Below are 27,633 nucleotides of genomic sequence, written 5' to 3' on the forward strand. Positions count from 1 at the left end.
CGTGCAAGTTGACCGCAAAACCTGAACAAGCATGGATGTGGCTATTGCTATCAAAGTTCAGAGATGTGGCCAAGAATGAATATTAAATTTGAAAATACGCTCATAAAGCGATCATTTTGGTAACATGGGTGGCTAGTGCGTAAAGGTCTTGCCTCTCATCAGGGTGGCCCGGGTTCGATTCCCGGCTCGGACCATGAGTACCGTAGAGTTGTTCGTTGATTCTCTCCTGTGCGACGAGGGTTTTTCTCTGAGCTGTCTAGTTTTCCTCCCACAAAAATCAACACTTTCAATCTCTGGCTGTGCTCCGTGGTCAGACCATCATGGGTCATGTGGCAGCAGCCTAATATAATTTATAAGGCACCTTTACATGCCTTCAGCTCGACCACATTGTAGCCGTGTCCTTCGCAATTCAGCTTCTCAGCTGCGAGTAAGGGTGATTAGCCCCCCAAATTATTAATTATTATTATTAACACCTCAGAAAATGCTACAGAGCATCTACAATTCCCAAAATCTATAATTTCCACATAACATGTTATTTGTCGCATCATGGAGCATTACATGTACCGGTACATGTAGTTGTAATAGACGTCCAGTTATTATTGATTTGGTGTTAATGTATAAGATTTGGTCGATGAAAGAAACGCCTTTTTATAAAGTGAAGTTGTATTGCATTGAAGGAGGATGTCAACGTGCATTCATTGTGCTGCATTTACATACGGGTACTATGTACCTGCTTGACAATCGTTCGAAGCTATAGAATTGACAGATTTTGTATGATTGAGAAACAAATATAATGTTCATTAAACAAAGTTGAAAGAAGATGTTATTGTAAAATACAACCAAGCAACTCGCCACATTTGTACATTCAGGTGCACTAAAGGTGAGACAGTGGCTAGTTGCGTGATGACGTGAGTGTTTTCAAAATTTGAGTCTTTTGTGGAGAGAAAGATCAATTCAAGTCCGTTGTGGATCCCGCCAGGAATCAATATCAACTGTAATGGCTTCCTTTCATGCCCTGCTCTGGGTTTAGAGGCTGGATTGGACTGGACTATGCGCATGTTTTTGGCTGGAGTATTGATTATTGATTGAGACTTGTATCTTTTGCTGCACACCATTTGCTTAGGGTGTTATTCAGTATAGCCCACTAGATTCTACAGGTTTTGCAGCATTTGAGTGCTGGCATTTTGGTTTCTTCTGTGGAGGCAAATCGACAGTTGCGATCTCCTACGGAAATGTTCTATATCAACTTTGTGAGCTTGGAATCGTTGCTTGAAGACAGTACAGTTTGTGAGTATACATGTAGCACATCACCAAGGAGCAGTGCGTGGGAAACTACACCCTTTCTCTTGGAATATTCATCTGCTTGTTTTTAAAATTCCTGAAGTGACTTGTGTCAGAGAGCCTTGTGCAATGATGCTGTACAGCAGATGCTTTTGGAGATATTCTAATTTGTTTCTTCAACAAGTTGCCTCAACAATGAACTTCTACTCTCAATGAGGAATGGTTATATATTGGAGATACTTATTGTGTGAATTTAATGGGTACCATGGAATTCCAAGTCATCTTAGAGTGCTGTGTGCATTAATGCATACTGGTCATATAAAGTGGAAGGCTGAGTATTTCATGTGTGACAGACTCAATTGACATCATCAGGGATCTGAAGTGATCTTAAAGAGGGAAAAGCGCAGTCAAGTATCAGGACAACTCAGACAGGAGGCACAGATAAGGTACGGAAGGCGACGTTTAAGAAAGTGAAACTAATTTTTAAAATGTGTAGGTGTCACAATTACCCATTAGCACCTGTGTTGTATTACATTGTGTTTATTCACTGAAAAATCAATAAAACCATTGAGTGTTAATGTTTTGGGTGCTACAGTGAGTAATACATGTAGGCAGGGCGGTTTCGGACACAACTGTGGCCAAAAGGTTGATATAAATATAAATTTTTCTCCATATGGTTTTAAAATTTAGTTTAAAGTGTAAAAAGTTTTACATAATTTGTTTAAACATTCAACATTTAATTCAATACATTTTGCTACACAATTTTATTTTTAATTTCTCTATTTCTTTTTATACACTTTAATGTCTACACTGAAAACTTGTGAGATCCTCTAAGACCAGTTTTACTTATATATCCAGATCAAACATGCAGGAGTGAGGATACTGCCCCACATTAATATGACAGTTAGTTTTAAAGATCATACCGGTACCTGGCTCATGAAATATTCATTCCAGAATTGAGAAATCAAGAGCTTGTCAGCCGTAAGTCACTACATTTCACATGTTTTTTTTCTGAATTAATTTGCAGTTTGAGCATCCAATGTAGGAATCATAATGGAAAATCACTGGGGAAAAAAATCCAAAAGCACAGAGGAACATCGAAGTTTTTTACCTGATAACTTTATTAAATAATGTTTATTTAATCAGTGAACCCCAAAACCTCATAAATTGGTATCGATGTGAACTGTAATGTGAAAATTATACATGTGCATGATAAAAAGTTCATACATCTTCACACTGTAAACTCACAAATCGAGTAAATGTTTCCACAACTGTGGGTTTGGAATGCCGATTTGTACCTGTGACTTGCTTTTGCAAACTTTAAGCCTAATCATGGAGGTGACCTAATGCACTGCATCCAGCCCGGAGAAAAGGTCCTCAGTTTCTCTTCTCCAACCTGCATGATCCAGTCGATTACGGGCAAAGTCAAACATCGTCCTTGCCTCCCAATCAGCACTGCCAAGGGCTAGATCAAGGAGAAACAAACACTGTAGCCCTGGGGTCTGTGTACCACCTTGGCTCCAGGCCGGAGGCAACAAAATCTGTCCATGGCTTGCTGGAGATCATGCAAGGATTGATTCTGCTAGCTGTAATACCGTGGCTAATCTGATTAAGTTAGGGGCTACACATTGAGCTGTTGCTGTTCCTTTGCATTCCCCCCCCCTTTCCCTCAAGTTTCCTTCCCTGCTGATTGGAATTACATAGTGAATTGGGCAGCAGCAGCGATAATAATTTGACTTGGAATAGGGGAGAGCTCAGATCTTGTGTAGATTTCTTTTCTTTTATACTCACATGTCTGTTTTTGAGTAACTAGTAAATTTTGACAAAATGCTTTTGTGATTGACCATGAAATGTACTTTTGAGCAATTTGTTTGTTAAGTTTTGACATAACCTTCAGATAATAATTTGACTCAGAGTTGAGGAGAGCTCTGATATTGTGTCAATTTCTTTTTCTCCTTAAAATACTCACATGTCTGTTTTTGAGTAACAAGTACCGGTAAATTTTGAAAAATGGTTATTTGCATGAAATGTACTTTTGAGCAATTTTTTTGTTAAGTTTTGACATTCAGATAATAAGTGGACTCGGAATAGGGGAGAGCTTTAATATTGTGTCGATTTCTTTTTCTCCTTAAAATATACTCACAGCATTGTAAACATCTGTTTACATGTGCCGGTAGATCCAACAGTAGGCCCTATAATTTTTTATATTGTGAATGTGAAAAAGAGAATGAATTTTTTTCTTGTAAATTATAAATTTTCAGTTTTTTTTAACATGTACCGGTACATGATGTAATGTGTGCATAGATGTAGAGATGTCTACATAAACATTCCCCTGCAAACATGTTTGGTTTGAATTCCTTCCATGTTTTGCGCTGTCCACCATTTGCTGTATACACGCATGTTGATAATACGATATTTCTGATAGGTTTGCATGTACCCCCAGGTGTTTCATATAGAAATGAATTAGCGCAGGCTGTTGATATGGCAGGGTTATCATGGGAATTAATGGCAAAGTAATGAAGGTAACACCCTTAGGGGACCTGGCCAGAGTCATTATTGGGAGGTGTTAACATGCTGGAATGAGAAATGCTAGAACTGTCATCACCGGAGCGTGATGATGCCGAGCTTGGACATGTAAAACCCGGAGAACATGTACAGTGAGGATTCTATACTGTCAATTTGCTCTTAAGTTACCATACCAGAAGGAGGTCGGGTTGATTGGAAAAAGATAGTCCACAACGAAAGTGACATACAATTTTGTAATTACAAAGATTGAGTCACAGTTTTTTGTTAATCCATTCCCTTGTAGCGCCAGAGACAGCCTGAGAACTCCATGGTTGTATGGATTCTTCAGTGAATTAACACAATGTAATACAGTGTAGTACAATTGCTAATAAGTTAAACAGTACCGTATTTGTTTTAAATTTAAAAGGTGTTATATACATGTATTGCAGAGGAAAACGAATGAGCTTGCAAATTAATCCATTCATTTCACATAAAGATTCAAAGTCAACGAGAATCAGTCAGTCATTGATGAGAATTTATTAATGACTCGATCGATCTACGGTACCAATGTTTTTCTGTGTGATATTTGTGGAACAAAATTGGATTCCAAACGACAAAATTTGGTAACAATCGAAAAAATCAACTTCTTATTTACCTGTAGCTCTAAAAACCAGGGATGACATTTGTAAGGATTTTTCCATATTTCAGATTTTTTTGTCAGGTTCTTTCCTGATTTCAAGATTTTTATAAAGAATCTCTTTTGAAAGCCCTGATTTTTGTCACCACATGGAGGGCTCCCCACATTGCTTCACAATTGCGGTTAGATTATTTTAGTATACCGAGCTACTTGCTAATTCTCTAGTGGTGATCAAGGCTGCATCCCTCACAATGTAAATCTTCATGACCGCGTGAGCTCGTTTCGCGTACCATTGCTCTTTGCTCAAAAGAACATGCATGATAACAAAGAAAGAATGGACTCCAATTGTAAATACCCGGTAACCACAATGTGTAGTTGCAGCCACTTGTTGAAGAGGTTCACTAATAAATAATGTCACAGTGATATGCCTCAAGTTAAATTGTAGAGTTTGACTTCATTGAAGGCAAAGAACAATCATAGGCAGTGACAGTAGCCATCTGCTAGCGCTATCCTGTATACAGCCATGTTGAGATGGCCATCAATGTTTCATTATCACAGTCCAGACCCCTGCCCATTGCCTGGTGCTTTTGCTAGGCTCATCTGATTTCCTTAGGGAGATGGCGTTCTTGGCCAGAAAGACCAAGTCTTTCTGAATGTGTCTCCAAAATTATCGGAGAGGAAAATTGTTTTGGCTGTTGGAAATTTTGAACAAAATTGGAGAAGGGGAGTCCTGTAACTCCTTAGGGCTTCCACATAAGTGGCAGTGTCAGTGACCAGCCTTTTTAGGAAAGGAAATTGTATTCATAAATTTGAAAATGAGAGTGATGAGCCACAATCGTTACTATATGGACTAAATGGAAAGATTCTAATTTGAAGTATTATCCTTTTATACGTAAAGTAACTAAAGTCTAACCATGTCATTTTGTGTACTAGTACCTGAGGTAAATGTGCATAACGATGAGTGCGCTAGATCAATAAATATTGCAAGTGCTTTTTAAAGGCATAGTCACCAGTAGGATCATTTGTATTTATCCCAAAAGTAACCTGCTGAATTGTTATTAAAAGCTTTGCCGAAAAGGTCGTCCGACCATCGTTGGAAACAGATACAAAAATCCCACTTTTCTTGACAATGACAACACACCAGGTGCCATGATTTCACAGGATGCTTGAGACTATTATTCACTTACAGTCAAGTAAGGTACATTTCATAATAATTCGGTAGTTTTTTTTTTGGGCTGTTTGTAAATGTTTTAGGCCTACATTACTTCTGATGAAAATTGGCTTCGTGATGAAAGGCTAGTCAGTGGCTTGAGAAAAGTCTTTGAAGTCAGTGTACTGGTTAATCACTTCGCCAGTCCATGTGTGATGACATCGGCCAAGCGCATCAATCACTATAACGGTGGTATGCCAAATCCAGAAGCATGAAAAAGAATAGGCCAGAAGCATGAACAAAATAATAAATCCACACTGATTTTTCCATTTTAGAGATGATTTTGTGAAGTATATTTTTCTCATTATTATGCCACATACATGTATGGGCATTTCTGTCCAAAGTGTAGAAAAGTAAACATCACAATGAAACTCATATCTGTGAAATTTGCTCAAGTACCGGTATGAGTAAGCCCTATACATGTAGGTCGCATATATAACAAAATCAGGTAATAACCCTTTAGCTAATAACCATGAAGTCCTATTTAACTTTTTGATTAAACTACAGTTTACAAATTATGTCAGAAAAAGGTCTTTTTAAATTAAATGCAGACATTTTTTATGCATATTTTTTCAATGCATATTTTTTATGGCTGCGCAAAGACAATGAGTTTCCATATGGCCTGTTCGCTTCATTTCAAAATGTCAAAATATGAATGATGATTGGGTGCAAAGCTGCATGGAATGGCATTGGACTAGTTTGTTAATCACGCATGACACGGGCTGTGCATGTGAACTGGGTACCCTAGTATCCGACCGCTAATGTCAGGAACCGGTTCCAGATTATGGAATAGTAGGCCTAATTTTTCAGACGATGAAAAAGAGAGGTTTTGAATGTCATTTGTGGGAAATTTCTCAAAATGAAGAAACCTTGCGACAACACAGAATACTGGGCAATTGACTTATCAGGATCTAATCGCACCTGAGCTATAAACATTGGAACATATAGGCCTAATTGCTGATTTTTTTGTGTGACTTGAATGTAACTGTGACGATATTAAGACAATCAGCATCATTCGGCACTAAAAAAAACCAGCTTTGCAAGACTAGAAATATTTCAACTGCAATGCCACAGAACGTTTTCCCAACAGGCAGGAATCAATTGGTCGACATCGTGCGCACATCCGGATCATCAAATTTTACTCTGAATTGTCATCTCATCGTGGGTGACATGAGCATGGTTGGGATGACTCTGTGTCGAGATGCCACTTGTCCCACAATAATCACACATTTCCCCAGTTTTGTGACCTGTGCTCATGACTTTTGTGCTTGATGCTGATGGTTCCGTCGCGGCGCAAGCAATTCACAGGTTGACCTGAGGCCGGCTCCTGGGAGGGGAGGGTATCCGTCATGAATGGGAATACACCTCAAGGAGTATCACGGTGTCTTGAAAGATTTGATTTACCAGTAAGTTAATTCAAATTATGCAAAATGGCTAATTGGTTACCACTAAGTACCGGTAGGCCTATTCCTTTCAGATGCTATCCAAGCAGAAGTAGACCAACCAACAATATTCCTATCATAAATGGGTCACGCAGTAAGATGATGCATTTATTTATTCAACAACTGTATATGAAGTATGACGGTGTGCCTGGTTAATGAATGCAGAGACACGCGTCCGCTGGCCACAATGCCTAAGCATAGCTTTTATCGGGCTATTTCAAGCGATGTACATGAAGCGATAAATCATTGATTGGCACAGGTAGATCGCCGTGCAATGCCATGTTGGTAAAGGGATGAAGGTATATTATGGTTGTGATTTATTCACATGTACTGGTAGATTGGGGAATATCCTTGCTTGTGTTTTTGCAATCAATTTTTTTCATAGGAGAATGGACTTTCCTTTGTAAAGTTACTTACTTAAAAAATTGTTTTTGATTGTTTCTCCTTCAAAAGGAAAGTCCAATTCTCACACATTATAAACAATTCATTCAATTTGAAAATCAAAAATTATTGAGTTTAGCTATCAATTTCAGATTCAAGTAACCTCAAAAAACAGCATCAGTTTTCATCAAAAATCACCTGCAGTGCTAGGTGGTTTGAAACTGTCCAAAATCCAGATTGGATATAGGAATCCTCCCTAGGCTAGGATCTCAAGCACATTAATGCAGGAAATGCAACGGAAGCTGTCAGAGAGCAGACACTATATACTTTAGTTAAACAGCAAGGCCATTGAACCATATGCTGGAGGCTGTTTTTAGAAGCCTGCATGATAAGACAATATTGGCACCGAGACATTTGCTTGTCTATTCGGTATTTGTAATAATAACAATATGTTTATATTTCTCCTTGCTCAAAAGGTTTTGAAGAATTTTACCTTGTGAAGCGTATTTGAACAAATTTCTATGAAATTTCCGCTATGGGAAAATGAATAAATAATAATTATTATTAAGATATACAGTGCCGTATAATGAAATAAAATAAATGAAAATACTCAATAAACATACTGGTTCCGTCCCACAATGTAGAGACTGGGAGCCAGTTTAGGAAAAACTTTTTTTTATCAGAGGGTTTCAGATGCTAAAAAAAAAACCAACAAAAGGTATTTGGGGGTTGGAATTAAACATACAAGTTGAAACTTTATGAAGAATAAAAAATTGTTCATAAATGCATGAGCACAGGAAATGCAACATAAACAAATGATTTTCCTAAAAACTGACATGTTGTGTCTGACTTGCTGTTAATCATTAATGTGTACATGTACATCATTTATAAGCTATATTGACTCTGCCAGTATGGCCCATATGGATAGGCCTACTTACGGTATTTTTGTTTGTATTTTTTGTTTGTTTGTAAGTTGGGTTTTCTTCCAGTTTTTACTGTGGTGCTATATAGCACTTTATACCTAAGGTTTCAAAGCGCTATAAAATAATTTAATGTCCCTGTTCATCAGGAATGAGGCCATTTTTCTGTAGCAGCTCGAGATCTGAACAACTTTGTCGCTACCCTCACAGTTACCCATTAATACTGGTACTCCTGGGTGGAGAGAGGCAATCGTAGTAAAGTGTCTTGCCCAAGAACACAAGCACCGTGTTCCCATCAGGGTTCAGACCCAGTCAATCTAGTACCAGGGCACATGAGTCGAGCACTGTAACCATTAGACCACAGTGTCCCATGTTGGCAGAGGTACCGGTAGGCCTACCTTTATAGTCTCTGATGACAGGGTTAATCTTTGGAGAAGCACATACATGAACTTTTAACAGGAGGTAATCTCGCGCTATAAAAATAAACCCTACAAGTCTGTTGATTGGTTGGGAGCAGGCCCAGAGCAGCTGCGAATATGGCCGGCTATTGGTTGTCCTTCGTTACCTGGGCTCGGAGGAAATTACAACTGGAAAATGTGTTGCTTTGTGTCTGGGTACAGGGAAGATGGTGCCGGAAGTCAATTAGCTGTTATTGATGGATGGTCCCGGATACAGCTGCTACGGTATGTGCAGCATTCCAGGATCATCTGAGGTAGTGTGTGCATTAATGGTTGGCGTGGCTTGCAAACAGGAGACTCGGGTTTCAGTTAAAGAGCGAGTGCACGTCATATTCAAACAAGATGAAGTTTGCAGTTGCACCATGTAACAAATGTCTCTTTTATGAGTTTGTGAGGTTTTGAAAAGAAAAGGGAAACTCAACGTTTTGCTCTGCCTGTCGAAGAAAATTCAGAAATGTACCTGGTAATGGCGAGCATCACAATGAAACGTCAGTTGTTGACGTCATGAAATTTGCTTCGCTTTTGCTGTCGTGTGAAGAACGAATCAGCCTAGAAACATACCTCTTGACAATTGCGCATAAACTTTAGTAAGCATCTGTAAATGAACATATTATTTCCAAAATGAAAAAAAAAGCCATTATTTTACATACCGGGTATGCACCGTACAAATGTACGGTGCAGCCGTCAGTTTGACGGCTGTTAGATACGTGTAGCTAAACACAGTTTAAGAATACAGTAACAATGGTAAAACAAACAAAATGATGTTTAAAAACAGCTGTTCGTTTTTATTCTTTAAAAGTTTTTATAATCATGCAAATTTTGCACAGTTTTCAAATGGATATATCGTGCTTTGGAAATCAACTCTTCAAATCCAACAGGCAGACATGTAAATGTGACTGGCAGTGTTCATGTGCATATTGCCTGCTGATCCAGGTCTCTGTTTGCTATTCATTAGATTCAATGAGGACGAGGGAAGATCTAATTTTGGTCAATTCACCCACGGCTCTGGAGATGTCAAAACATGACAGGCACTTGATCAGACCACTGTGAAGACTTGAAATCAAATTAACATTGCTGATTTGTGTTCTATTTGTAGTTGGCCGCCCTTACATAGGCCTATATGAGCAATTCCTAACAAGAAAAAAAATGGGGAACTGCCAACATATTGCTGGATAGCTCAGTTGGTAGAGCACCGGAACGGGAATGCCGAGGTCGCAGGTTCAAACCCCGCTCCAGTTCAACTTTACATTTATCATGACGTACCTAGTCAGTTTTCCTTTGTGGTTTGTTTGATAATTTGTAATAAAAAGGCTGTATCCTCTGTGAGTGATCCCCGTTTGCTATTTCCCAGATTTGCAGCATTCTTGACTGTGATCCCTGGCTACATGGCATATGGTTTATCGCTTCTGACTAGCGCCCCTTGAAAAAAGACAGACAAAACATAGGGAACCGCCAACATAGGGTTGGATAGCTCAGTTGGTAGAGGTCCAGGTTGGAACCCCGCAACAGTCAATTTCTTTTTTCAACTTTACAATTATCAAGAAAAAACCTGTCAGCTGTAGGTGGCAGAAATTCAGTTTTTTTCAGTTGGTGTCTCATTCAAAAGTGAAAAGGTTTTGTATTGCTAGAAAAATAGGCCTAACAATTTGGAAAAGGAATCTTTTTGGGGGTGATGAAACTCAATAAAGTATTACCCACCAAAAAGTAACCAATCAAGAGGGTGCAATTCAAAATATGACTCAACTTTTGAACTGAAATCAACATCCAGCAAATTGTGTTTTCTCAATATACAGCATTCACAGAGCTAAAACGTCATCGGGTTAGTTGCTAAGCACCTGTACTTTTTGATCACTTTTTTTTTTAACTTCAAAAAAAAAAAAGGAAAAAAATGATCCAATCTAAACAGGAGACACATCAAAGACCTGTGAGGACTTTTGCTGCTTATTCACCCAGCTCTGTGCTCTAAACACCCACAGTGGTAGATTGTCTGATACATGCACATAACTGTTAACAGTTGAGTGTGCAGACATAATTTAGCAATTGTCAACAGTCAAGTGTGAAGGGACATGCTACACTGGTACTTAATCCCTGTCAGTGTACAGGGATTATCATCTCAACTAATCTGATAATCCTATCACACGGATTAACACCTTGTTATTAGGCAATTATTACAGTGGGTCTCGTTGGGGTATTGGCATGGAGGGACATTGTATGCGCTGAGGGCAATTCATGGCTGGATATAGAGGAGAAATGACACAAGTACAATGGTACAATCATTGAGGAATAAGAACGATTCATTCTTATTCCTCCATGGTACAATAAAACACTGGCACGAATTGAAAGGCCAAATTCCCCATTTTTGATAATGTTCCACTCAGGATAATTTCTTATTTGACCTCCGCTTTTAAAGCCAGTCACATTTCAGGGATTGTCACACATGTAAAGAGATGTCGTATCCTAGACAGCGTCATTTACGATTTAAAAATGAGTGAGGAATCATAATAATCTCAGACTGCCCTACTGCCGAGGAAAGTGATTTATGTGAAAACGACCTAAAAGCTTAATGGCATAGGTGCAAATGTGTCTGGGTATGTGGACATAATAGTTAATTATTTATGAAGACTTCGGACGAGATCCTTAGACATCTCACAGTCTGCATACATGTACATCATTGTTGACATTTGAAATGCACGCGCTACTAATTATCAGCCTTTGTATGCACATTTTTGTCGGTGCATAACTGGACTTTTTTACTGTCACAATTTTTATTATATGTATGGAAAATACTTGGAAGATGAAATTGGCTATGATAGTAATACAGAGCAGGGTTTTTTTTATTGTGACTAGATTCATTCAGAGGATTGTAATATGGGAGGATTATCTCACCAGCAGACACCTGTACATTTCTAAGAGTTCGTTTCCGAAATGTGGTAAACGCCATTTTGTTCTCTTTTAGAGGGGGGAGGGGGCTCTTCTGGTTGCCTAAAGTCAGTTTTGATGGCTGTTGTATAGTTCAACACAATTTAAGAATATAAAAAAATCACAAAATTGAAATCTAGAAACATTGTACTGTGTACGTTCTAGCTTTCATAACCGCGCAAATTTTCCACTTTTTTTAAAATTATGGATATATCGCGTTTTGGAATACTCTCTTCATATTGAGTACATACACAATAAGATCTTTATCATGTTTCAGCCATCTTGAGTTTTTCCCATTCAAATCAACGTAACCAAAACTTGGATACCTGGAACATGACTGAAATAGTGGCAGCATGATAAGGTCTAAAAGACCTTCAACTATTTGTGAAAGAAATGGCCAGTGTCTTGCATTATGTCTCATTCTTATGATCCACATTGCACAGCCTCGATCATACAGCTTTATATTAAAATTGTCGGCCTCCGCGAATGCCGCCTAAATTACGAAGTCGAGTTTTCATTAAAGTTTAATTTAAGCCTACCGGAGATATATTCTCATTTTTGTTTGGTATCATATCAGTGCAGTTTGGTAGAGAGCCACTTAGTCTCAAGCGTCTATGACTATTATTGACTCATCAATTAATTATGATTTCATAGACGGAGGGCTCCAAACTTCCAAGAACTATGACATCACTAAACACAAGGATGGTATGCGTCTGACGCAAGTGATTTTTTTTTTTGGAAGTAAGAGAAGGAGATGCGGTAAAATGTAGCTGAAGCCTTTTAATAACCTTCGCTAAGTACCTGGTATTAAACTGTGCAAGATAAATAGGGGAGTTTTCCAACAGGTTGTTCAACACTGCTTGTAAAAAAATCTTGTGAAAAGGTTTAAATTGCGATTGCCTGTTGCCACGTTTCATTATAATGTTGCATGATTTGCAGCTGATACAGTACACTAACCTTTGTCGTTACAAAAGCTTACAGGCCATGCAATTTGCTTTGCTACAGAGTCTTTTATGTTCTACACTCATTTTTGCCATTACTTTATGCACCTTGTATTATAATTTATCCCACTAATGTGGCTGTCTACACTAATCATACATTATTGAACCGTAGGTTGACGAGTGGCTGAGTTTTGTTGGACATATGCACATGTACGCAGGTCGTTAATGCTCGTTAGGATTGTACAGTCATCATGCTATATCATTCATGTAATTCATCATAACTTGGCCATTATTTAGGCTGCCAGACTGAAATCGGCCTAGCACAATTAAGGCAGAAATCCGCAGGATCATTGACTAAGTACGTATACATGTATTAAGATTGCTGATCAATTTAAAACCATTGATGTATCTGGCTTGTGCCAATTCTAATGAGCAATTATTTTTGCAAAGGTTATACATGAATTTCTCATTAGCTTTATGTCACTGAATAAAACTGTAAGCCTGTACCATATGTAACGTGACTTGATGCCAATGTTTCATGTCAAATACTATTTACGTAACATCAGCAAATTGCATAAAGTTGGTGCTGTATGTCTGTGTTTTTTATTTTTTTTATTTTTTAGCAACAGTTATAAACTACTCAGTGAGACAGCAAAAAAAATTCCCTTGATCTGGAGCACAAATCTGTAAAAAGATTTTTCTCCAAATTTTGAATCAGGAGGATTTGTTTCAAATTCCCTCAATACAAATAAATGAATCTGCATACGTGCAAACATAGTTATTGCAAACATCATTTTTTAGAAGACCCAATTGAGGGCAAGAGTGCAGCAAGTTCATAAAGTTACATTCAGAAAAGTACATTTAACCTACAGTTTTTGTCTACAAGTACTCATGAAAAATTTTCAGCACAGCACATACTGGACATATGAACCGTCAGATTAACTTACCATTTACCATTATATCCCTACCGTGAGAAAAGAAATGGGAAAATCAAGTTGACCACTTGTGATGAAAGCCGCTCTAAAAGTAGAACAAATGTGAAGAGTTTTCTGAAACTTATAATTGGATTTGGCAGGTTCACATTGAACTAGCTTGAAATTTTACATTTAGACCACTGGGTTTTGATGTTACCGCTAGCAATTTTCTAATGAATTTTCACCATCTCTTATTAATATTCATAAGTTTTATACCTTTCCTATAAGAGGAGTCTTTACTTGTCACACATTGTGTCTCTAAGTAGCAATTAGTATGCATAGCCTTTGCCTTTTTTTATCAGGGTGTCATGCTCATTTCTCTGTCAACAAAAAATGAATTTGATTAGCATTTACTGGGTTTATGTAAGTACACTTGAACAAATATTACAGTGAAAGATTGCAGCAAAGGTTCCTGGTAAAGTGAACAATGAGAATTAATTCTTAACGCAAATCACCCTGGTGTCTTTCTTAAATGTATACATGATTAAATGTTTTTAATTTTTTTGTATTTGATGTCAATATTTATGTAAAATGTGTTAGGCGGCGAGGTTCTTGAAAATAGGTTGTCAAATTATTGTATAGCTTGCTTGCATTGCATTTGTCCTAACACTTCAAATTAACAAGAAGAAGAAGTTCGTAGTTTTTCGATAGTTTTGAAGACTCTTTGCATGCCATTTGTTTATAAGCAATTTGCCGGATTTTAGTAGATAAAAAAGTCAAGTCACTTCCAATTGAAAATGCAGAAATAAAAAGAGAAGATGAGAATTGAAACGATCCAATCTTAATGCTTTGAAAAAAAAACGCTCCTTTAGTAAATTGTAAACGATATAGGAAAATTTAACAAAACACATTTTCTCCTTTAATTCTACATGTACGCCTGATTTTGGAAATTTTGTGATAATACCAGTACAGAGGGTTGAAATTGTAATAAATAATACAGACACATTATAGACTAATTATCATATTCTTGGGTGGCTGCTATTTGAACACATTTATTATGCATTCATACCGGATACAGGGCTAGGTACACATGCATTACTAGTGTCAACAAACTGGAGGCAACGTGTAGCGATAGACAGACACTGGTGCATTGGGGACAGTAGAGGGGGCTATACACACTACACTGGCGATCTTGCTGGCAACTGCAAGTACCCCACGTCCAAATCACTTGTTTTAGTCTAGGTCTTCGATAATTATAACTACTTGGGGAAATGCTGACAAGAATACTTTATCATGCTCTAAAAGCCTGTTTTAGACAAGGTCATATTTGGAGTATTTTGACAGATGAACATATTTTATGATTTTTTAACGTAATTCTTTTCTTCTGTTCTTCTCTTGGTTTATTGGTTTTAAACCTTGCTGCCTGTTGTCTTCCCCATAAATTACAGTTTTTCAACACGGCCCGTTTGTATACTGTTATCTGTTTTATAGTGCATTATGTACTGGTACTTTTAGCTAGATATTTGAATAACATAATTAAGAAAGAGAAACGAAAAATCACAACTTTTGTAAAAGCTTTTGTCTTGAATCAATTTCCTCTCATGATGACCTGAAGATGATGTTGCATGTTTGCATGCCTTTCAACATCCCAAGCCAGAGCATGATTAATTTTACGTAAACTGGAACGAGAATCTGCCTGGCCCAATTCAATATAGGCCGAAGCCTGCCATTGGTGCGCACAGTAATTGAATTGGAAGGACGTTGAGGTGAATGAGGTGTGGCAGTGATTGTTAGTGCCGTAACACCTGATCCATGAGGCATGGGCTGACATTTCAAAATCAACTGCGCAATGTTCGCATCGCTGGTAGTTGTGTACAGACATACGGGTAGTACGAGAACAGGGCACCCTATTGAATTAAAACACGGGTCCCTGAGTACCCATAAAGAAACAGACGCCAAAATTTAAATCACAGAAGTTGTCTGAAAAGAATGTAGCTTTATGGTGTAATCTGCAACTTTCCCGAGTTTAATCTGTTGCACAGAAATGTGAAATCGATCCCCCCTCCCCCTGCTGTAACCTCTCTGGATCAGCCCCTTGCCAGTTGAACAGAGATGCCGTCAACCGTCTTACGATTTCAACATCTAGTCTTTATGTATCTGTCCATATCCTCTAACATCCAACAGCTGGTAAATGACAGTACTCGGATTTATTCAGAGCCGCACAGCCTAACCCATCTGCAGCATGGGATTTGTTGTCTCAATTATACTTGGATTTTGGAGGATTCAGAGATCTTCGCAGCCTACCCAGGAGGGTTTGGGTTAAAGTTGCTTAATTTTTCGAATTTAATTTAAATGAAATTCTTTTGCAAAAAAAAAATAATGCTGTGTTTCCAGCAACTAGCTCAGCAGTTAATTTGTTTTATTTTTAAATTTATATATTTTATAGCTATAAAAAAATTGGAGGATCTTTCTTATTAATTCTGTTTTCATAAATTTTTTGGAAGTGATAAAATAATGTGATTGGAATGAAACATTCAAGTTGAAAAGCTATTAATAGAAAAATTGAATCTGTTGAATTGCACGGGGAATGCAACTTAAATGCAAATCATAAATAATGCATTATTTTGCCTGGAAGTTGGCTATGCATGCCTGTGCTGCCAGGCAAAACAGCTGCAAACTTATCTTGGTGCTGAGAAGCCTTCGACGATTGGAATCCAATTTCCCTCAAACTTACAGTAGAGTACCATCAAGAAACACTGACCACAAATATTAAGCAATTGTAGATGCAGGCAACAAATATGTAATGGGTTACAAAACAGGGAATTCATGACATCTTCATCTGCAATTAAAATCATACAAATTACAGGAACGGATGTTTCAGATGTTTTTCTTGTTATGTAAAGAAGAAGCAAAAACTGCAGATGTTCATGTATCGGTACAAGGTCGTTAAAGTGATGGTACCTCAATATGGTCTGAAATTGTTTTCTACTCATTAGATGTTGCATATTAGTGATGTATCACATTACCGCACATTAAGTGTCTGACATGTACGTCCAAATTTGCAGAATTGCCCTTTGACAAAAAGGATAACAGCAAAACATGTTACAAAACTATAGCTCATAAACAGTGGCCTGACTGCTACACTTTGATTTTAACCTCAAAATAAACTCCTAAGGACATGAATAAGCTTGCAATTCTTAGGCTTTGGGTACCGAGTGTCCTTATTCTGAATGCACCCCCAGTTGAGGACCAAGGCTTTCCTTGACCCAAAGGCAGCAGGCAATTCTCCTGCCATGTCCGTTAATAACTGGGGGAGATGGAGGTTGTTCTGTGTGGAGAGCTCTCGATGCTGCCATGTTTCTAACAAGCTCTTGATTCATCCTGGGGCGAGGTCTGTGTTTGCTGGACTTGACAGAAGTCTGACCTGCGGATACAAACTAGCAAGTGATTTCTTTAATCAGAGGCTGTTTGAGAAAAGAGGATGATGCGTGGGTAGATTGGCTTAGAATCGGCGCTATATTTAAAAAAAAAATCACAATTGTGACCTTTATGAAATCTCATGAGATATGTCCTTTTACATAGAAAGGTTGTGAAATGGCAGTTTTAAAATGGAATCCCTAGTGTTTCTTCTACATTTCAGGCTGAAAATGTGACTAGAATGTCAGAGGTGAGAATGCAATGTCAGGATTACTTTTTTTTACCGTTCTTTTATTGCAGAAATGTACTTAAAACCCAATGTGTGTAAGTGTAGCGTTTATTTCAAGGACCCTATAATGCAGATATGACTCGAAATCCGTTTCCAAATTTTCCAAATTTTTTTTAACGAAACCTAAATTATTAAAAAGGGATGTACAACTTTCACGCAATCAAGTACATAGCAGAAATAATTAGCAATGTTTTCAAACTCATAGAAGCACTGCATGACTTGGTTACATTTGGGGTGTACTTAGTTAAATTTTTACTTTTTCAATGACTTCCCGTCATTTATTATTCCAGTAGTTTTTTATTTTTCATGTCAATCACGCCGGTCTGCAGACATAATGGGCAGGGGTCAGCCTTTGTAAAATGGCTAAATGTTTAAATGGTGTAATAAAAAATAATTATGGAGGCACCGGCCCCATACATTATTCATGTTATTAAGACAATACAAGTTTTGCGTGCAATGTTTGAAAGCAGCAAAAAATAAAAAAAAGTTGAAACTAAAAAAAAGTCATCTTTGTATGCGTGCCCCTTTGTCAAAACAGTGATGTTATTATATCAACCCGCCCCCTATTCTCGAACATGAGTTGACTGTAGCATATTGAAAAAAAAACACGGAAATATCAAAGGTAGACATTTTTCCGGTGGCTGTGTCCAGATATTGTTGTTAGTGTCAAAAGTCATTTACACAATTGCACCCACTGGCGGAGGAACATCAAGTCTATCTCGCTTTGCTGGGGGGGAAAAAATGAAATTTCCCAACTTGCCAGAAATCAGTAGATGTATTCATGTTGAAAAACAGTGGATGCCTGAAGCTTACAATATGTACACAATATTTACTTGGCAAGTGCAGCGCAACATATGCAATATCTCCCTCCTCCGTCTTTCTATTAAGACGATCTTCATAAGTGCAGAACACCCTTCGACTGTGGACCTGAAGAAACCGATGATGAGCTTGAATAATTCATTGATTAATAACAAATTAAAGAGACAAGTTTTAGATATGCTGGGAAAGAACCAAAGCCAAGATAGACAACCTACCAGTGAGAGTTCAGTTAAGTGATTATTGAAAACTTATATTTTTCAAATTCTTAATTTGCCATTTTTTTTGACCTTCAGGAAGCAGTTTTCTCTGCAGTGTCCTGGTGGCCCCTGTCAAGAATGAGAATGAGGAGGTGATTATGGTGATCATGAACTTTGAAGATATCAGTGACATCAGCAAGGCACCGTCAACATCGTCAGTGCTCCCCAGTGAGACACCCTCAGCAGCCAGTCAAAGCTCCATGTCTCTGAATACACCTATGAATAAGTGGAAGAGGGCAAGAAGTGAGTATATCTTTGCTTTGTCCTTGTGCAGGTTAAGGTGTTCTCTTCTTTGTTTTCAGTAAGTTTCAAATCGAACAACAACTCTCAACTCACTTCTTGAATATATGTGAGGCGTTTTGGCAAAATGAGACGGAAGTGGGCAGAGGTCGAAACGAGGATTTTGGAGGTATTAGGAAAGAGAATAAAATTCTCCTCACAATACTGTTTGTTGCACTTCAATCAAACATTCCGTTGACAAGTTATGGCTGTTTAATTTCACATTTATTTATACTGAGAAAAGGGCCTGTATCAAGTTTCCACTGTTTTGTAGTCATGAAAAGGAAAGATGCCAATTGTTTTTCCTTAAAACATTTTTATTCCACAATAATTTCTTTAAAATATGTGCAGTAGAAGATTACAAATATCAATCAGTCTGGGAAAAAAATCACTCCCAGTAATTTTTTTTTTTGACATTTCTCGTCACATATGCCAACATTTGCAAATGAAAAAAAAATAATACAAATAGGTACATATATATATATGCTGAAAAAAAAAACATTAAAATTTACGTGTTTTATAAGAGTGTATAACAAAACTAAAATTGTTGACCTCAACTTCCATTCAATCAATCTCGCAGACATCAGTTAGATAAAATCAAAAACGGGAGCCAGTGACTAGACTAATCGTTTTGTACCAAGACGTTCACATGAAGAGTGAACGTGGACGGGCGAGACTTGCACACTCTTGTCAAACCTAGTTTGTTGACATTTGGTGACAGAGGGCGCTATTCATACATTACATACTATGCACATGATGAATGTCTAGGAAGTTTCTTGTCATTTTCCGAGCACTGTGACAGCTGTATTGAAAAAAAAAACCATCTAAAACTGTAAATGTTTGACCACAAGAGGGCATCCTAACAGACTGTCTATATCTGGGTTCAACTGAAAGGGACCGAAACCCTACTGCTGAGAAGTAGCTTTTTCCAAGAGTCTGTTTGTTTTTGTTGTTAACGCCCTTGTGTCCAAAAAAGGATTTTACAAAAAAGCCAAGATGAAATAATTGAGAACAGCTTTTAAAAACCTCTGTAAAGATCCAGTCAGTATGCTTGCAAGAAATTGATGATGATTTAAAACGCTTTAGGATTTGTTTTTGTTACATTAAAGCGACATAGTAATATTTATCAGCCTGTAATAATCTTGGGGTGTTTGAGCCTGGCCCATATTAAGTTTACTCCATCAGCAGCTCTTTCAGTTAAGGCCAAGTAAAAAAATACACTGGCAGTTTCTCATCCCCTCTTGCTTCCTTATTTCCTGCCCGCCTTTTTTTTATTTAACTGGGTTTTTTTAATCATACATTTGCAATTATTGTCTTTTGTTCGTTTCCCAGCAAAATTGTAGCCACAAGTGCAAGCTAAAAATCTGATAGAAAGGGCGAGGGCTCCTTTGGACTGAAAAGTATTGGCAAAAGAGTCGAGAAAATTGAAAAATCCATCTTGGAATATCTGCCAAAATTTAAATAGTCATTATTAAACTGAGAAAGATCATTGCACTGAATATTTGCTGAACTCCCAAACAAAATGGTTGCTTAGCAGCCCAACCACAGATCACTAGTCAAAATATTAACTGGCTTCTAAATCATAAATATGAAAAAATATATTGTTTGCTGAGAAGCTTTGTGACATTGACCCCAGGTCATCACATCGCTGGGACAGGCCAGAAAGTTTTCATTTGAACTTAAACTTTTCTCCCTTTTAAAAAAAATTCTCTGCAGATAACCACCGAACATTCCGTCTTCGCTTACCATCCCTCTACAAGCAGCAGAAACTGCAAATGGCAGACGAGGGGGTGAATGGGGACAGCGTGGATATGGAGAACTCTACATTCCTGTCCGAAGCCGAGGGTTCCATGCCTCTGATAGAACTCAGCCACAAGGACCTTAACGGCCAGCATGGTCTAGGTGCATCCCCTACCCAATCCACCCGATCCATTCACTCAGATTCCTTCCACGCAACCACCGAAGCCACAACCAGCTCCGCCGATTCTGGGATACGCAGAGACATGGCCCGGTTGCACCAATCCCAGTACTCGGTCGGGGACCGGCCATTAGAGGGTACCAGCCATTTTCAGGAAGATGAGTATCGAACCCCGAGAATTGAGTATCGCAACCCGGTTATCAGATCCCCATCCAATACGTCTTTCTCCAATCAAAGTGGGTGGAGCGTCCGGCGTGCTTCGTCCCTGGAAGGACTGGAAAGCCAGCGAGAAAAACAAAAGCAGATTCAAATGGAAGCATGTATGTATTCAAATTATTCATGACAACAGCTTTGACCTCTTAATAGCATACATCCAAGATGCTCATTGCAAGTTGTCTCTTTAATTAGCTAAGACAAGTTTATCTACAATGCTGATGACTTCATTGTAAGAAGATTCCAGTGAAAGTGTTCAGAATCTTGCAACTAGCAGTGTTGTAGGCCATGAGACCAGGACTCGATCCGACCCGAGTCCATCTTGAACTGCAATTTCTGTGACTCGGACTCCACTCAAATCACATTGGCAAAACACTCAGACTCGGACTCGACCATAATGTCTTGGAATTGAAGCTAATGACTCATGACTCGCGAGTCAAGTTTCCTTTTCTTACCAAAAATATTACCTTTTAAAAAACATTATTTGGATGTTATTTTTCAAAAATAACTTTGCAACGCTTAAGAAGGTTAAAGCACCACTCTTTAGGTGGTGTTGCAAATAATAATGTTTATTATACATTTATATTAAATATGCGTCCATCCCTGTATTCTGCGATGTCAGCGTATCGCTTACATATCACTTACATGTATACGTGTGGCCATGTCCATGCACTCGTGACTTGTGACTCGGACAAGTTCAATTTAAACATTGAAGTACATGCCAGGAATTGCTGATTATGGGATGGGTCAATACCCTGCAAAATCCTCTTGAGAAAAAAATACGTGGAAATTCCTGATCCAGCTCCAAGTTACCATGGCAACCAAGTTTAGAACTTCGTAGATCAGTGCATTGTTACTTTATGCACCATGATGTGTTGCTCTGCATTGACTATCCGTATTGAAAAGCTCAAACCATTCACAGCAAAGATGAGCAAGGTATGAAGTGTAAAAAGTGTAGAGCACACTGGGAAATTAATCTAGGAGTACAAATTAAATTTGTTGACACTTGAGAATCAAGGCGGGTAGTGTTAAAACGTTACCATGCAGGTGTAGGGAGTACGGGTAACTACATGTAAACAAGATGATCCGGTGACTCTAAGAGGCAAAGCTTGTCCCTGTTGGGATGGCAGGTGTTAACGTCCAAATCACCATGGCAACAGACTTTTGAAACTCAGCAACCTGTACCTATGGATGTGTCTGCCACTCCTTTTTTTTAAAAGTGTTACACCCTGGTGAACTCGCCCAGACAAGGGTTCACCCTTAACTCTTTTTTTTCACTAGCGAGCCGGACTAGTGAAACAGACTCTTATGTAGTCCACGGGCCTAATATTTTGATTAGTCCGCAATAGCAGTTTATAATTAAGCCGTCTTTAGCAACATTTAAAATAGTGGAAAGAGTTTTAAAAATGAAGACCCTTTTTATATTCTCTTCCACTTTTCTCTCTTTTGTATGAATCTGAAGTAGTTCCTGGATCTAGAGGAGGCTTTGCCATGTCGGACTCGGATCTAAGCAGATACAAGGGCGACCGTCTACTGAACGGTAGTAACATGTATGATAAAGATTCATCGCCTACAGCCAGCACAGCAGCACAAAATATCTACACCCCTGTGGCCTCAAAAGTTTCTCAAGTAAGTCCATTTTTTTTTTAAATTTCAGTTCAACCAAGAAATGTGTCATTCTGCCAGCAAACTCTAGGTAACCGTTGAAGGATTGTTCGTTTGAAACACAATTCAGATAGACCTATAGGTTTAAACCAAATAGAGACAAAACATAAAAAATGCATTAATTCTCAGTTTGATTTTCTGTTTGCATGTATTTACAGGCACTGCTGTGTCAGGCTTGTTTTTACAAGTCTTGAAAACAGTTTTTTAAGATTTCTGACAATCAGTGCTGCATTTCGGGTTTATTCCCTTGGCTGTGCAGTGAGCCGACCAACCCTGAATGGTTCCTTGGTACATCTTGTGTAACAGAAATACACCTGTTGTTTCAGAAACATTGAATTATCAATAGGGACCGAGGTTGAATTTTCGCATTCTAAAAGAAAGCTTCTCTAAAAAATGAAACTCTGTAGTCCAGTTGCTGCCTTTTTGCATGTTTTTACCCCTTCTAGCTCGTCAAGTGTTTCTTCAAATTAAAGATCATGTTTTGTTTTAGCAAATAGACAGATGAGATTAAAATTTAATCTAGCTATTTGCTTAAATGAAATAAATGTGATTGTTACTTTAGAGAACACACAACTCACCAAACATTGAGAACACAAAACTTTCAAACATTGAAATCTTTCAATGAATTATGTCATCATTCGGTTAATGAATATAGATATACCCAAGGCCATGTTAGAATCGTCGACTGAAATAGCTGTCCAGCTTTAACCACTAGCTACAAATGAACAGCTTTAGTACATGTGACACGGTCATCCTGAGATCAGTGCTCTCAGGAATGATTAGTTAAGATGGAACGGAAACTGATACCTCAGTTGAAATGCAAGAGAACCGATGGCAGGCAGCACTTTTCCAAAATTAACGTCACTGAAAGTGGATTGTATTCCCTATCTGTACAGTCAAGTGTGCAACGTAATCATCTATGACACTGACTTGTACTTTGCTTACATGTAGCATTTATATTTTCCAGCCCAGGAAGTGTGTAGATGGTATTGGCATTTTACATGTATGAGCATTTAAATCAATTATTTTTCAGGATTAGCCCTAACCCCTTGAGTGATTTGCTTGGATCCTTTCTCACTCAACACACAAACTGCTGGACTCTGATTATGGTGGTTATGCCTGACCCCATGTAAAGCATCATCAGTTTGAATTACTCTATCCAACAGATTCCAACAAAACATGCAGATTGATTTTGAAGGGTTGGTGGTGGTAAGGGTAAATTACATGTAAGGTACCACCTGAAATAACACAATTTTAGCAAAATATTACAATTAATTTTTTTTTTTATCAAAATGGGTCCACCACTGAGTAGGCTTACGTGATACATGAAACACAGTGTCCTATTTGTTCTCACTGATGCGGATATTTAACTTCAGTTGACCTCTGCATCATAGGTCGTTAGGCCAACGACATGCGCCATCCATTCTCAGAATCTAAAACTCTCGATAGAATTATTTATTTATTTTTAATTTTTATTTTGTACTACAGCGGTTAACTGCAACATACAGGTATCATAAAACATCAAGACATTAAAATTCATATACAAATATTATAAGATTCTTTAAAATTCATTGAATAATATACAAATAAAATACAGTTCTCACATAAAAAAATAAATAAAAAGACACCATACAACATCAGGAAATACAGGAGTTATAATGAGGAAGGTAAAATGCATTCAAAGACAAAAAAAAAAAAAACCACTCTAACAGACCGATAGACAGACAGACATCGGACATCCCGACAGATAGACATCCCGCCCAATACATGAACGACAGCTTGATAGACAAACAGACAACAATAACAACAACAACAACAATTGATTGAGGTCGAAAATATTTGACACTTCGATATAAAACACATGGAATAAAAGCTGCATGTGCAAGCTAGTCGTAGCCCGTTGTATGTGTTAACCTTTAATTCAGCAGGATTTGATTGCAGTCAATGCCCTGCGATACACTCCCGATCTGATAATGTTGCATCTCATCGCATCACCTGTTTTCTTTCAGACCTTGCAAGTGTGCTTAAGAGCCTCTTATATTGGCCTGCTGAAAGTATCATGAGCTGATTTCAGTATTGTGGTTACTGCATCATGAACAAGGATCGATCATAAACCTTTACTTTTTCTTTTGTCCCCCATGTCAACCATGTTTTTTTGTTTAGGTAGAATTTTTTAAAATGTGAACAATTTTATTTGTCACTGCTTGAGGCCAAATGAAAAAAATGCTTTGTTTCCTTTTTCCGACCCACCTGGGTACTCAAGCTTTTATTGTAAATATTCATAAATGTTCAATTTGTTTTATTTAAACAAAAAGGCTACTTTTCTTATTGTGGATTTTTTCAACACTAAATCTATTTTTAGAAGTGAAACTTGAAATAGCATGGGGAGACCAACTTGAAATCATTGGGTGCACAACTGAATGCCAAATAAGGATAGTTTTTCAGTCACTGCGAATTGACGGATCGTGCACAGACTTTGTGCACATGAAACATCACTCTATGGTTTACTAAAATATTCACTTTGATGTTGATTATATCTGGACTGATTCGAAGACAGAGAAAGTGACCAGAGTTTACTGGTAGAAATGACAAGAATCTACATCACCCACCCAGCTACAATGGGAGACATATATGAGCAGTGGCATTGCCAACAATGCAGCAAGATGGCTAGAAGGTGTCAAGATGTTGAATATTTCAAGATGATTACAAGACGGGCTGCAGCTGGGGCTCCCTGTCAGATGCCTGCTTCAAGTCAGGAGGCACCAAACTGCAGCCTAGTGTTGAAGTGACGTGGGGGGGAGGACTCCCCCCCCCCCTCTCCCCCCCCCCCAATAAAGGGGTGGGGAGAAGAGAGGTGGACAAAGGAGGGGGTTAACAGCGCTAATGATCAACACACTGAATATGTTCTCTGTACATGGCCTGCTTGCATGTGGCGGACTGTATATGGACGTGGTTGATACCGGTACCATCATCACGGCTGTCAGACATATTGAAAGTTTGGCAATATTTTTTTTGGTAAACCCTTTTTGGCAAACCCTTAATGCTCCTTGCAACCTATCCTTGAACATTTTAGCACATTAGAATGAAAACAAAAATACCACACCACATTGCATTTCGGGTCTGATAAAATATTTTGATACATTATGTATTGAAAACAACAGAAAAAGTGAAAGAGAAGTTGAAATAACACAACGAAAGCCTTTTCATTTTAAAGCCCTTTTGAAAAATTCTTCTGAAATGTAAAATATAATGTTAAGCAACTCTAAGTTCAGGCACCTGGGGTTTAGATTTCTTGCACAAATCAAGTTGTACATTTTTGATTTTCCCCTTGTACCGACGTCAAATTTGTCAATTATTCACACCTCGGGTTTTGAGCTTGTGGAGCATATTGAATTCCTAGGAATTAGGGCGTGCATGACGTCAGCCTCTGCAGTAAATCTCGGACCCCTAGCTACTTGGCCTTAATTGAATGTCTCCCTGCAACATCACCGGTGCTCCGACGTCATCGCATGCACAAACCCTTAATAGGAATTGTGGTCACCAATGAATGTTTAAAATCAAATGGATTTTGTGACTTGTAGTGCCGAAAAAAAAATCCAAGGTTTTTATGTGTGAACATTATCATTACATTGATACATGCAGGGACGGAATTTTCTTGGGTGACTGTCTTTTCAGTGTGTATTTTAACATGACAGAAGATTCTTAAATCTTGATGCTTACAAGCTTTGTTGTGGAAATATTCATATGTGGAAATATCTTTAAAAAAGAAATCCATTTTCAAGTTTAAAATTATTCATTGGATAAATTGTAGGAACAAGACCTTTCCACTGACGAATAAGCAACCCTTAATGCTCAGTCCTATAACGGGGAATTTTTTTTGAAAAGCTACATTAACACTTCCTCGCTGAAGGAATTTGTATGCAAATTTTAACTTTTCAATGAACATGTAACACAGAGAATTAAGATTTTTTTATGTTAGGAAATCATACTGCAAAGTGTACACTTACAACAAGCTGCATACTGTGACAGAAGTATTAAGGCATTGGAAAGTTGGCCAAAGCCAGAGACTAGCTTGACCAGAAACTCCACTGTGTTTAATGACATTCAAAGTGAGCTTTTAGTGTGTCATTAGGGATAATAATTTTATCAGACTCGTGGGTAATTTTGTTATCATTTCACGAAGAAGCTTTGTTGGTTACTCCAGCAGCTGTAAGTCATGTTCAAAGGCATCATTTATGATCATTTGCATTTTTCACAAAAGTAACCTACCAAATTATTATCAAAAGCTTACTTGGATTAAAGATTTACTACTACTGACGGCGTAAATTGCATTTTCGCAAGTGTCATTAACGCAAGAATCTGTTATGTTTTTCCATGTGGCCTGGTTTTCATTCTGAAAATTCTTCACAAATGATATTCAAAACCTTTCTTTTACATTGTCTGAGAAGTTCCCAAGTAGGCCTACTATGCAAAGTTGGTTATGGATGTTCTATAATCTGGAACCGGTTCCTGACATCAGCGGTCGGGTACTCGGGTACCTGGTTCCGATGCAAAGCCCTACATAATATGCACAAGTAAGGTCAGACATGTGCAAAAAGGTGAAGACCTTCTAGATAGCTGATTAACAGTACAGAGTTGATCAAGGACTGATCTATATATAATGCATGATTGCTCATTAACGATGCAGCTTTAAACAACTCGCTTGAGCTTTTGTTTCATACTAGAAGGGTAGATGGTGGAGGCGGCAACGCTTGTCCGTGCGGATGTCAGCCTACGCGTTGGTGACTTGAGACCTTCAGGAATAATTAATCTGTGTCCATCTGCGCTAAAGTATTGAATATCACCGGCCGGGGAGTTTGAGTAAGGTGAATTTCAGTACACCCCAGGCTCATAGGAATATTTTCAAGGTGCCGTTTGGCAAACCGGCGCGTCAAATTCACAAGGATTGAAGATCTTTCGAAATGCAGACTTTCAAATTGTCTTTTGAACCTGCGTACACCAGCAGCATCTGCGCAATTTTGAAAACGACGAAAATGCGTGAAGATATTAGTAGCCGATGTAGAATTTCTAAGGGTGTCTTAAGGAAATGCAGATTGCAAGAAATGTAAATATGCCGCTGGTTATTTCCTGGCTTTTTGATTGTCTAACCAGCAGTGACTAATTCTCTA

At 38.1% G+C, this 27,633-nt stretch overlaps 1 protein-coding gene across 4 annotated transcripts in view; it reads left to right on the plus strand.

Annotated features, from left to right (window-relative positions):
* Positions 1–27,633, plus strand: part of LOC119744535 (potassium voltage-gated channel subfamily H member 6-like) — a 73,342-nt gene that overhangs the window by 6,690 nt on the left and 39,019 nt on the right. For 2 of the 4 annotated variants that reach the window (XM_038220502.1, XM_038220505.1), the window contains exons 3-5: positions 18,427–18,633; positions 20,386–20,907; positions 22,263–22,429. In XM_038220502.1, coding sequence (XP_038076430.1) covers positions 18,427–18,633; positions 20,386–20,907; positions 22,263–22,429 — 896 coding nt within the window. Of the gene's footprint in view, positions 1–1,097; positions 1,728–18,426; positions 18,634–20,385; positions 20,908–22,262; positions 22,430–27,633 lie in introns of those variants that run through there. The other 2 variants (XM_038220506.1, XM_038220503.1) reach the window with 2 other exon arrangements.

Source organism: Patiria miniata, unplaced genomic scaffold, assembly GCF_015706575.1.
Source record: "Patiria miniata isolate m_02_andy unplaced genomic scaffold, ASM1570657v1 HiC_scaffold_7, whole genome shotgun sequence".
NCBI lineage: Eukaryota > Metazoa > Echinodermata > Asteroidea > Valvatida > Asterinidae > Patiria > Patiria miniata.